General features: G+C 45.3%; 1 protein-coding gene across 1 annotated transcript in view; it reads right to left on the bottom strand.

The window, feature by feature from the left end:
- Window positions 1–12,496, bottom strand: part of LOC111509190 (uncharacterized) — a 67,806-nt gene that overhangs the window by 19,525 nt on the left and 35,785 nt on the right. Inside the window, 10 exon segments of the mRNA XM_074181680.1 lie at window positions 35–605; window positions 808–2,703; window positions 2,757–3,155; window positions 3,517–5,016; window positions 5,192–5,776; window positions 5,827–6,351; window positions 6,354–8,592; window positions 8,595–8,640; window positions 8,704–9,292; window positions 9,343–12,484. Of these exon segments, the coding sequence (XP_074037781.1) occupies window positions 35–605; window positions 808–2,703; window positions 2,757–3,155; window positions 3,517–5,016; window positions 5,192–5,776; window positions 5,827–6,351; window positions 6,354–8,592; window positions 8,595–8,640; window positions 8,704–9,292; window positions 9,343–12,484 (11,492 nt within the window).

Genomic DNA, 12,496 nt, shown 5'->3' with positions numbered 1-12,496 from the left:
TCGATTCTGTCGAACTGGCAGGTTCCTCAGTTACGCCTGGAGTTTCGGGTTCTTTAGTGGATACAGTCGTCTCTGGTTCCTCAGGAGTGGATGTCGTTTCTATTTCAACAGGCGTTTCAGTGGGCGTTGAGGAAGTTTGCATTGTTGTAGACGTGATTTCTATTTTGTCTGTTGTCGAAGTTGAAACAGCACTGGAAGATGAAACCGTCGATTCTGTCGAACTGGCAGGTTCCTCAGTAACGCCTGGAGTTTCGGGTTCCTCAGTAGATACAGTAGACTCTGGTTCCTCAGTAGTGGACGTCGTTTCTGTTTCAACAGTCGTTTCAGTGGGCGTTGAGGAAGTTTGCATGGGTTCAGAAGTAGTTTCTATTTTCTCTGTGGTCGAAGTTGTAACAGCAGTGGAAGATGTAACCTTCGATTCTGTCGAACTGGCAGGTTCCTCAGTAACGCCTGGAGTTTCGGGTTCTTCAGTGGATACAGTCGTCTCAGGTTCCTCAGGAGTGGATGTCGTTTCTGTTTCAAAAGGCGTTTCAGTAGGCGTTGAGGAAGTTTGCATTGTTGTAGACGTGATTTCTATTTTGTCTGTTGTCGAAGTTGTAAAAGCACTGGAAGATGTAACCGTCGATTCTGTCGAACTCGCGGGTTCCTCAGTGACTTTTGGAGTTTCAGGTTCTTCAGTGGATACAGACGTCTCTGGTTCCTCAGGAGTGGACGTCAATTCTGTTTCAACAGTCGTTTCAGTAGGCGTTGAGGAAGTTTGCATGGATTTAGAAGTAGTTTCAATTTCCCTGTTGTCGAAGTTGTTACAGCACAGGAAGATGTTTCCGTCGATTCTGTCGAACTGGTAGGTTTCTCAGTAACTTCTGGAGTTTCGGGTTCTTCAGTAGATACAGTCGTCTCTGGTTCCTCAGGAGTGGATGTCGTTTCTGTTCAACAGGCATTTCAGTAGGCGTTGAGGATGTTTGCATGAATGTAGAAGAAGTTTCAATTTCCCTTGACGTTGAAGTTGTAACAGAACTGGAAGATGTAACCGTCGATTCTGTCGAACTGGCAAGTTCCTCAGTAATGCCAGGAGTTTCATTTTCTTCAGTGGATACAGTCGTCTCAGGTTCCTCAGGAGTGGATGTCGTTTCTGTTTCAAAAGGCGTTTCAGTAGGCGTTGAGGAAGTTTGCATTGTTGTAGACGTGATTTCTATTTTGTCTGTTGTCGAAGTTGAAACAGCACTGTAAGATGTAACCGTCGATTCTGTTGAACTGACAGGTTCCTCAGTAACGCTTGGAGTTTCGGGTTCTTCAGTGGATACAGTCGTCTCTGGTTCCTCAGGAGTGGATGTCGTTTCTATTTCAACAGGCGTTTCAGTAGGCGTTGAGGAAGTTTGCATGGTTGAAGACGTAGTTTGAATTTCTTCTGTTGTCGAAATTGGGACGGCACTGGAAGATGTTACCGTCGATTCTGTCGAACTGGCAGGTTCCTCAGTAACGCCTGGAGTTTCGGGTTCTTCAGTGGATACAGTCGTCTCTGGTTCCTCAGGAGTGGATGTCGTTTCTATTTCAACAGGCGTTTCAGTAGGTGTTGAGGAAGTTTGCATTGTTGTAGACGTGATTTCTATTTTGTCTGTTGTCGAAGTTGAAACAGCACTGGAAGATGTAACCGTCGATTCTGTCGAACTGGCAGGTTCCTCAGTAACGCCTGGAGTTTGGGGTTCTTCAGTGGATACAGTCGTCTCTGGTTCCTCAGGAGTGGATGTCGTTTCAGTTTCAACAGTCATTTCAGTAGGCGTTGAGGAAGTTTGCATGGTTGAAGACGTAGTTTGAATTTCTTCTGTTGTCGAAATTGGGACGGCACTGGAAGATGTTACCGTCGATTCTGTCGAACTGGCAGGTTCCTCAGTAACGCCTGGAGTTTTGGGTTCTTCAGTGGATACAGTCATCTCTGATTCCTCAGGAGTGGATGTCGTTTCAGTTTCAACAGTCATTTCAGTAGGCGTTGAGGAAGTTTGCATGGTTGAAGACGTAGTTTGAATTTCTTCTGTTGTCGAAATTGGGACGGCACTGGAAGATGTTACCGTCGATTCTGTCGAACTGGCAGGTTCCTCAGTAACGCCTGGAGTTTCGGGTTCCTCAGTAGATACAGTAGACTCTGGTTCCTCAGGAGTGGACGTCGTTTCTGTTTCAACAGTCGTTTCAGTGGGCGTTGAGGAAGTTTGCATGGGTTCAGAAGTAGTTTCTATTTTCTCTGTGGTCGAAGTTGTAACAGCAGTGGAAGATGTAACCGTCGATTCTGTCGAACTGGCAGGTTCCTCAGTTACGCCTGGAGTTTCGGGTTCTTTAGTGGATACAGTCGTCTCTGGTTCCTCAGGAGTGGATGTCGTTTCTATTTCAACAGGCGTTTCAGTAGGCGTTGAGGAAGTTTGCATTGTTGTAGACGTGATTTCTATTTTGTCTGTTGTCGAAGTTGAAACAGCACTGGAAGATGTAACCGTCGATTCTGTCGAACTGGCAGGTTCCTCAGTTACGCCTGGAGTTTCGGGTTCTTTAGTGGATACAGTCGTCTCTGGTTCCTCAGGAGTGGATGTCGTTTCTATTTCAACAGGCGTTTCAGTAGGCGTTGAGGAAGTTTGCATTGTTGTAGACGTGATTTCTATTTTGTCTGTTTTCGAAGTTGTAAAAGCACTGGAAGATGTAACCGTCGATTCTGTCGAACTCGCGGTTCCTCAGTGACTTTTGGAGTTCCAGGTTCTTCAGTGGATACAGACGTCTCTGGTTCCTCAGGAGTGGACGTCAATTCTGTTTCAACAACAGTCGTTTCAGTAGGCGTTGAGGAAGTTTGCATGGATTTAGAAGTAGTTTCAATTTCCCCTGTTGTCGAAGTTGTTACAGCACTGGAAGATGTTACCGTCGATTCTGTCGAACTGGTAGGTTTCTCAGTAACTTCTGGAGTTTCGGGTTCTTCAGTAGATACAGTCGTCTCTGGTTCCTCAGGAGTGGATGTCGTTTCTATTTCAACAGGCGTTTTAGTAGGCGTTGAGGAAGTTTGCATTGTTGTAGACGTGATTTCTATTTTGTCTGTTGTCGAAGTTGAAACAGCACTGGAAGATGTAACCGTCGATTCTGTTGAACTGGCAGGTTCCTCAGTAACGCCTGGAGTTTGGGTTCTTCAGTGGATATAGTCATCTCTGATTCCTCAGGAGTGGATGTCGTTTCAGTTTCAACGGTCATTTCAGTAGGCGTTGAGGAAGTTTGCATGGTTGTAGAAGTAGTTTCTATTTTCTCTGTTGTCGAAGTTCTAACAGCACTGGAAGATATAACCGTCGATTCTGTCGAACTGGCAGGTTCCTCAGTAACGCCTGGAGTTTGGGGTTCTTCAGTGGATACAGTCATCTCTGATTCCTCAGGAGTGGATGTCGTTTCAGTTTCAACAGTCATTTCAGTAGGCGTTGAGGAAGTTTGCATGGTTGAAGACGTAGTTTGAATTTCTTCTGTTGTCGAAATTGGGACGGCACTGGAAGATGTTACCGTCGATTCTGTCGAACTGGCAGGTTCCTTGGTAACTTCTGGAGTTTCGGGTTCTTCAGTAGATACAGTAGTCTCTGGTTCCTCAGGAGTGGACGTCGTTTCTGTTTCAACAGTCGTTTCAGTAGGCGTTGAGGAGTTTGCATGGTTTTAGAAGTAGTTTCAATTTCCTCTATTGTCGAAGTTGTAACAGTACTGGATGATGTTACCGTCGATTCTGTCGAACTGGCAGGTTCCTTGGTAACTTCTGGAGTTTCGGGTTCTTCAGTAGATACAGTAGTCTCTGGTTCCTCAGGAGTGTATGTCGTTTCTGTTTCAACAGGCGTTTCAGTTGGCGTTGAGGAAGTTTGCATTGTTGTAGACGTGATTTCTATTTTGTCTGTTGTCGAAGTTGTAAAAGCACTGGAAGATGTAACCGTCGATTCTGTCGAACCCGCGGGTTCCTCAGTGACTTTTGGAGTTTCAGGTTCTTCAGTGGATACAGACGTCTCTGGTTCCTCAGGAGTGGACGTCAATTCTGTTTCAACAGTCGTTTCAGTAGGCGTTGAGGAAGTTTGCATGGATTTAGAAGTAGTTTCAATTTCCCCTGTTGTCGAAGTTGTTACAGCACTGGAAGATGTTACCGTCGATTCTGTCGAACTGGTAGGTTTCTCAGTAACTTCTGGAGTTTCGGGTTCTTCAGTAGATACAGTCGTCTCTGGTGCCTCTGCAGTGGATGTCGTTTCAGTTTCAACAGTCATTTCAGTAGGCGTTGAGAAAGTTTGCATGGTTGAAGACGTAGTTTGAATTTCTTCTGTTGTCGAAATTGGGACGGCACTGGAAGATGTTACCGTCGATTCTGTCGTACTGGCAGGTTCCTCAGTAACGCCTGGAGTTTCGGGTTCCTCAGTAGATACAGTAGACTCTGGTTCCTCAGGAGTGGACGTCGTTTCTGTTTCAACAGTCGTTTCAGTGGGCGTTGAGGAAGTTTGCATGGGTTCAGAAGTAGTTTCTATTTTCTCTGTGGTCGAAGTTGTAACAGCAGTGGAAGATGTAACCGTCGATTTTGTCGAACTGGCAGGTTCCTCAGTAACGCCTGGAGTTTCGGGTTCTTCATTGGATACAGTCGTCTCAGGTTCCTCAGGAGTGGATGTCGTTTCTGTTTCAACAGGCGTTTCAGTAGGCGTTGAGGAAGTTTGCATTGTTGTAGACGTGATTTCTATTTTGTCTGTTGTCGAAGTTGAAACAGCACTGAAAGATGTAACCGTCGATTCTGTTGAACTGGCAGGTTCCTCAGTAACGTTTGGAGTTTCGGGTTCTTCAGTGGATACAGTCGTCTCTGGTTCCTCAGGAGTGGATGTCGTTTCTATTTCAACAGGCGTTTCAGTAGGCGTTGAGGAAGTTTGCATTGTTGTAGACGTGATTTCTATTTTGTCTGTTGTCGAAGTTGAAACAGCACTGAAAGATGTAACCGTCGATTCTGTTGAACTGGCATGTTCCTCAGTAACGTTTGGAGTTTCGGTTCTTCAGTGGATATAGTCGTCTCTGGTTCCTCAGGAGTGGACGTCGTTTCTGTTTCAACAGTCGTTTCAGTAGGCGTTGAGGAAGTTTGCATGGATTTAGAAGTAGTTTCAATTTCCTCTGTTGTCGAAGTTGTAACAGCAGTGGAAGATGTAACCGTCGATTCTGTCGAACTGACAGGTTCCTCAGTAACGCCTGGAGTTTGGTTTCTTCAGTGGATACAGTCATCTCTGATTCCTCAGGAGTTGATGTCGTTTCAGTTTCAACAGTCATTTCAGTAGGCGTTGAGGAAGTTTGCATGGTTGAAGACGTAGTTTGAATTTCTTCTGTTGTCGAAAATGGGACGGCACTGGAAGATGTTACCGTCGATTCTGTCGAACTGGCAGGTTCCTCAGTAACGCCTGGAGTTTCGGGTTCTTCAGTGGATATAGTCATCTCTGATTCCTCAGGAGTGGATGTCGTTTCAGTTTCAACAGTCATTTCAGTAGGCGTTGAGGAAGTTTGCATGGTTTTAGAAGTAGTTTCCAGTTCCTCTGTTGTCGAAGTTGTAACAGCAGTGGAAGATGTAACCGTCGATTCTGTCGAACTGGCAGGTTCCTCAGTAACGCCTGGAGTTTGGGGTTCTTCAGTGGATATAGTCATCTCTGATTCCTCAGGAGTGGATGTCGTTTCAGTTTCAACAGTCATTTCAGTAGGCGTTGAGGAAGTTTGCATGGTTGTAGAAGTAGTTTCTATTTTCTCTGTTGTCGAAGTTGTAACAGCACTGGAAGATGTAACCGTCGATTCTGTCGAACTGGCAGGTTCCTCAGTTACGTTTGGAGTTTCGGGTTCTCCAGTGATATAGTCGTCTCTGGTTCCTCAGGAGTGGACGTCGTTTCTGTTTCGACAGTCGTTCCAGTAGGCGTTGAGGAAGTTTGCATGGTTGTAGAAGTTGTTTGAGTTTCCTCTGTTGTCGAAGTTGTAATAGTACTGGATGATGTTACTGTCGATTCTGTCGAACTGGCAGGTTTCTTGGTGACTTCTGGAGTTTCGGGTTCTTCAGTAGATACAGTAGACTCTGGTTCCTCAGGAGTGGACGTCGTTTCTGTTTCAACAGTCGTTTCAGTAGGCGTTGAGGAAGTTTGCATGGTTTTAGACGTAGTTTCGATTTCCTCTGTTGTCGAAGTTGTAACAGCAGTGGAAGATGTAACCGTCGATTCTGTCGAACTGGCAGGTTCCTCAGTAATGCCTGGAGTTTGGGTTTCTTCAGTGGATACAGTCATCTCTGATTCCTCAGGAGTTGATGTCGTTTCAGTTTCAACAGTCATTTCAGTAGGCGTTGAGGAAGTTTGCATGGATTCAGAAGTAGTTTCTATTTTCTCTGTGGTCGAAGTTGTAACAGCAGTGAAGATGTAACCGTCGATTCTGTCGAACTGGCAGGTTCCTCAGTAACGCCTGGAGTTTCGGGTTCTTCAGTGGATACAGTCGTCTCAGGTTCCTCAGGAGTGGATGTCGTTTCTATTTCAACAGGCGTTTCAGTAGGCGTTGAGGAAGTTTGCATTGTTGTAGACGTAATTTCTATTTTGTCTGTTGTCGAAGTTGAAACAGCACTGGAAGATGTACCCGTCGATTCTGTTGAACTGGCAGGTTCCTCAGTAACGTTTGGAGTTTCGGGTTCTTCAGTGGATATAGTCGTCTCTGGTTCCTCAGGAGTGGACGTCGTTTCTGTTTCGACAGTCGTTTCAGTAGGCGTTGAGGAAGTTTGCATGGTTGTAGAAGTTGTTTGAGTTTCCTCTGTTGTCGAAGTTGTAACAGTACTGGATGATGTTACTGTCGATTCTGTCGAACTGGCAGGTTCCTTGGTGACTTCTGGAGTTTCGGGTACTTCAGTAGATACAGTAGACTCTGGTTCCTCATGAGTGGTCGTCGTTTCTATTTCAACAGTCGTTTCAGTATTCGTTGAGGAAGTTCGCATGGATTCAGAAGTAGTTTCTATTTTCTCTGTGGTCGGAGTTGTAACAGCAGTGGAAGATGTAACCGTCGATTCTGTCGAACTGGCAGGTTCCTCAGTAACGCCTGGAGTTTGGGGTTCTTCAGTGGATACAGTCATCTCTGATTCCTCAGGAGTGGATGTCGTTTCAGTTTCAACAGTCATTTCAGTAGGCGTTGAGGAAGTTTGCATTGTTGTAGACGTGATTTCTATTTTGTCTGTTGTCGAAGTTGAAACAGCACTGGAAGATGTAACCGTCGATTCTGTCGAACTGGCAGGTTCCTCAGTAACGCCTGGAGTTTGGGGTTCTTCAGTGGATACAGTCATCTCTGATTCCTCAGGAGTGGATGTCGTTTCAGTTTCAACAGTCATTTCAGTAGGCGTTGAGGAAGTTTGCATGGTTGAAGACGTAGTTTGAATTTCTTCTGTTGTCGAAATTGGGACGGCACTGGAAGATGTTACCGTCGATTCTGTCGAACTGGCAGGTTCCTCAGTAACGCCTGGAGTTTCGGGTTTCTCAGTAGATACAGTAGACTCTGGTTCCTCAGGAGTGGACGTCGTTTTTGTTTCAACAGTCGTTTTAGTAGGCGTTGAGAAAGTTTGCATGGATTCAGAAGTAGTTTCTATTTTCTCTGTGGTCGGAGTTGTAACAGCAGTGGAAGATGTAACCGTCGATTCTGTCGAACTGGCAGGTTCCTCAGTAACGCCTGGAGTTTCGGGTTCTTCAGTGGATACAGTCGTCTCAGGTTCCTCAGGAGTGGATGTCGTTTCTGTTTCAACAGGCGTTTCAGTAGGCGTTGAGGAAGTTTGCATTGTTGTAGACATGATTTCTATTTTGTCTGTTGTCGAAGTTGAAATAGCACTGGAAGATGTAACCGTCGATTCTGTTGAACTGACAGGTTCCTCAGTAACGTCTGGAGTTTCGGGTTCTTCAGTGGATACAGTCGTCTCTGGTTCCTCAGGAGTGGAAGTCGTTTCTATTTCAACAGGCGTTTCAGTAGGCGTTGAGGAAGTTTGCATTGTTGTAGACGTGATTTCTATTTTGTCTGTTGTCGAAGTTGAAACAGCACTGGAAGATGTAACCGTCGATTCTGTTGAACTGGCAGGTTCCTCAGTAACGTTTGGAGTTTCGGGTTCTTCAGTGGATATAGTCATCTCTGATTCCTCAGGAGTGGATGTCGTTTCAGTTTCAACAGTCATTTCAGTAGGCGTTGAGGAAGTTTGCATGGTTGTAGAAGTAGTTTCTATTTTCTCTGTTGTCGAAGTTCTAACAGCACTGGAAGATGTAACCGTCGATTCTGTCGAACTGGCAGGTTCCTCAGTAACGCCTGGAGTTTGGGGTTCTTCAGTGGATATAGTCATCTCTGATTCCTCAGGAGTGGATGTCGTTTCTGTTTCAACAGTCGTTTCAGTGGGCGTTGAGGAAGTTTGCATGGGTTCAGAAGTAGTTTCTATTTTCTCTGTGGTCGAAGTTGTAACAGCAGTGGAAGATGTAACCGTCGATTCTGTCGAACTGGCAGGTTCCTCAGTTACGCCTGGAGTTTCGGGTTCTTTAGTGGATACAGTCGTCTCTGGTTCCTCAGGAGTGGATGTCGTTTCTATTTCAACAGGCGTTTCAGTAGGCGTTGAGGAAGTTTGCATTGTTGTAGACGTGATTTCTATTTTGTCTGTTGTCGAAGTTGTAAAAGCACTGGAAGATGTAACCGTCGATTCTGTCGAACTCGCGGTTCCTCAGTGACTTTTGGAGTTCCAGGTTCTTCAGTGGATACAGACGTCTCTGGTTCCTCAGGAGTGGACGTCAATTCTGTTTCAACAGTCGTTTCAGTAGGCGTTGAGGAAGTTTGCATGGATTTAGAAGTAGTTTCAATTTCCCCTGTTGTCGAAGTTGTTACAGCACTGGAAGATGTTACCGTCGATTCTGTCGAACTGGTAGGTTTCTCAGTAACTTCTGGAGTTTCGGGTTCTTCAGTAGATACAGTCGTCTCTGGTTCCTTAGGAGTGGATGTCGTTTCTATTTCAACAGGCGTTTTAGTAGGCGTTGAGGAAGTTTGCATTGTTGTAGACGTGATTTCTATTTTGTCTGTTGTCGAAGTTGAAACAGCACTGGAAGATGTAACCGTCGATTCTGTTGAACTGGCAGGTTCCTCAGTAACGCCTGGAGTTTGGGGTTCTTCAGTGGATATAGTCATCTCTGATTCCTCAGGAGTGGATGTCGTTTCAGTTTCAACGGTCATTTCAGTAGGCGTTGAGGAAGTTTGCATGGTTGTAGAAGTAGTTTCTATTTTCTCTGTTGTCGAAGTTCTAACAGCACTGGAAGATATAACCGTCGATTCTGTCGAACTGGCAGGTTCCTCAGTAACGCCTGGAGTTTGGGTTCTTCAGTGGATACAGTCATCTCTGATTCCTCAGGAGTGGATGTCGTTTCAGTTTCAACAGTCATTTCAGTAGGCGTTGAGGAAGTTTGCATGGTTGAAGACGTAGTTTGAATTTCTTCTGTTGTCGAAATTGGGACGGCACTGGAAGATGTTACCGTCGATTCTGTCGAACTGGCAGGTTCCTTGGTAACTTCTGGAGTTTCGGGTTCTTCAGTAGATACAGTAGTCTCTGGTTCCTCAGGAGTGGACGTCGTTTCTGTTTCAACAGTCGTTTCAGTAGGCGTTGAGGGAGTTTGCATGGTTTTAGAAGTAGTTTCAATTTCCTCTATTGTCGAAGTTGTAACAGTACTGGATGATGTTACCGTCGATTCTGTCGAACTGGCAGGTTCCTTGGTAACTTCTGGAGTTTCGGGTTCTTCAGTAGATACAGTAGTCTCTGGTTCCTCAGGAGTGTATGTCGTTTCTGTTTCAACAGGCGTTTCAGTTGGCGTTGAGGAAGTTTGCATTGTTGTAGACGTGATTTCTATTTTGTCTGTTGTCGAAGTTGTAAAAGCACTGGAAGATGTTACCGTCGATTCTGTCGAACTCGCGGGTTCCTCAGTGACTTTTGGAGTTTCAGGTTCTTCAGTGGATACAGACGTCTCTGGTTCCTCAGGAGTGGACGTCAATTCTGTTTCAACAGTCGTTTCAGTAGGCGTTGAGGAAGTTTGCATGGATTTAGAAGTAGTTTCAATTTCCCCTGTTGTCGAAGTTGTTACAGCACTGGAAGATGTTACCGTCGATTCTGTCGAACTGGTAGGTTTCTCAGTAACTTCCGGAGTTTCGGGTTCTTCAGTAGATACAGTCGTCTCTGGTTCCTCTGCAGTGGATGTCGTTTCAGTTTCAACAGTCATTTCAGTAGGCGTTGAGAAAGTTTGCATGGTTGAAGACGTAGTTTGAATTTCTTCTGTTGTCGAAATTGGGACGGCACTGGAAGATGTTACCGTCGATTCTGTCGTACTGGCAGGTTCCTCAGTAACGCCTGGAGTTTCGGGTTCCTCAGTAGATACAGTAGACTCTGGTTCCTCAGGAGTGGACGTCGTTTCTGTTTCAACAGTCGTTTCAGTGGGCGTTGAGGAAGTTTGCATGGGTTCAGAAGTAGTTTCTATTTTCTCTGTGGTCGAAGTTGTAACAGCAGTGGAAGATGTAACCGTCGATTTTGTCGAACTGGCAGGTTCCTCAGTAACGCCTGGAGTTTCGGGTTCTTCATTGGATACAGTCGTCTCAGGTTCCTCAGGAGTGGATGTCGTTTCTGTTTCAACAGGCGTTTCAGTAGGCGTTGAGGAAGTTTGCATTGTTGTAGACGTGATTTCTATTTTGTCTGTTGTCGAAGTTGAAACAGCACTGAAAGATGTAACCGTCGATTCTGTTGAACTGGCAGGTTCCTCATTAACGTTTGGAGTTTCGGGTTCTTCAGTGGATACAGTCGTCTCTGGTTCCTCAGGAGTGGATGTCGTTTCTATTTCAACAGGCGTTTCAGTAGGCGTTGAGGAAGTTTGCATTGTTGTAGACGTGATTTCTATTTTGTCTGTTGTCGAAGTTGAAACAGCACTGAAAGATGTAACCGTCGATTCTGTTGAACTGGCAGGTTCCTCAGTAACGTTTGGAGTTTCGGGTTCTTCAGTGGATATAGTCGTCTCTGGTTCCTCAGGAGTGGACGTCGTTTCTGTTTCAACAGTCGTTTCAGTAGGCGTTGAGGAAGTTTGCATGGTTTTAGAAGTAGTTTCAATTTCCTCTGTTGTCGAAGTTGTAACAGCAGTGGAAGATGTAACCGTCGATTCTGTCGATTTGACAGGTTCCTCAGTAACGCCTGGAGTTTGGGGTTCTTCAGTGGATACAGTCATCTCTGATTCCTCAGGAGTTGATGTCGTTTCAGTTTCAACAGTCATTTCAGTAGGCGTTGAGGAAGTTTGCATGGTTGAAGACGTAGTTTGAATTTCTTCTGTTGTCGAAATTGGGACGGCACTGGAAGATGTTACCGTCGATTCTGTCGAACTGGCAGGTTCCTCAGTAACGCCTGGAGTTTCGGGTTCTTCAGTGGATATAGTCATCTCTGATTCCTCAGGAGTGGATGTCGTTTCAGTTTCAACAGTCATTTCAGTAGGCGTTGAGGAAGTTTGCATGGTTTTAGAAGTAGTTTCCAGTTCCTCTGTTGTCGAAGTTGTAACAGCAGTGGAAGATGTAACCGTCGATTCTGTCGAACTGGCAAGTTCCTCAGTAACGCCTGGAGTTTGGGGTTCTTCAGTGGATATAGTCATCTCTGATTCCTCAGGAGTGGATGTCGTTTCAGTTTCAACAGTCATTTCAGTAGGCGTTGAGGAAGTTTGCATGGTTGTAGAAGTAGTTTCTATTTTCTCTGTTGTCGAAGTTGTAACAGCACTGGAAGATGTAACCGTCGATTCTGTCGAACTGGCAGGTTCCTCAGTAACGTTTGGAGTTTCGGGTTCTCCAGTGAATATAGTCGTCTCTGGTTCCTCAGGAGTGGACGTCGTTTCTGTTTCGACAGTCGTTCCAGTAGGCGTTGAGGAAGTTTGCATGGTTGTAGAAGTTGTTTGAGTTTCCTCTGTTGTCGAAGTTGTAATAGTACTGGATGATGTTACTGTCGATTCTGTCGAACTGGCAGGTTCCTTGGTGACTTCTGGAGTTTCGGGTTCTTCAGTAGATACAGTAGACTCTGGTTCCTCAGGAGTGGACGTCGTTTCTGTTTCAACAGTCGTTTCAGTAGGCGTTGAGGAAGTTTGCATGGTTTTAGAAGTAGTTTCGATTTCCTCTGTTGTCGAAGTTGTAACAGCAGTGGAAGATGTAACCGTCGATTCTGTCGAACTGGCAGGTTCCTCAGTAATGCCTGTAGTTTGGGGTTCTTCAGTGGATACAGTCATCTCTGATTCCTCAGGAGTTGATGTCGTTTCAGTTTCAACAGTCATTTCAGTAGGCGTTGAGGAAGTTTGCATTGTTGTAGACGTGATTTCTATTTTGTCTGTGTTCGAAGTTGAAACAGCACTGGAAGATGTAACCGTCGATTCTGTCGAACTGGCAGGTTCCTCAGTAACGCCTGGAGTTTGGGGTTCTTCAGTGGATACAGTCATCTCTGATTCCTCAG

Source organism: Leptinotarsa decemlineata, unplaced genomic scaffold (assembly GCF_025532065.1).
Source record: "Leptinotarsa decemlineata unplaced genomic scaffold, Ldec_3_MD MMD2_tig00026314_RagTag_RagTag, whole genome shotgun sequence".
NCBI lineage: Eukaryota > Metazoa > Arthropoda > Insecta > Coleoptera > Chrysomelidae > Leptinotarsa > Leptinotarsa decemlineata.
The sequence above is the reverse complement of the archived record's forward strand: the minus strand, read 5'-3'. Positions and strand labels throughout refer to the sequence as shown.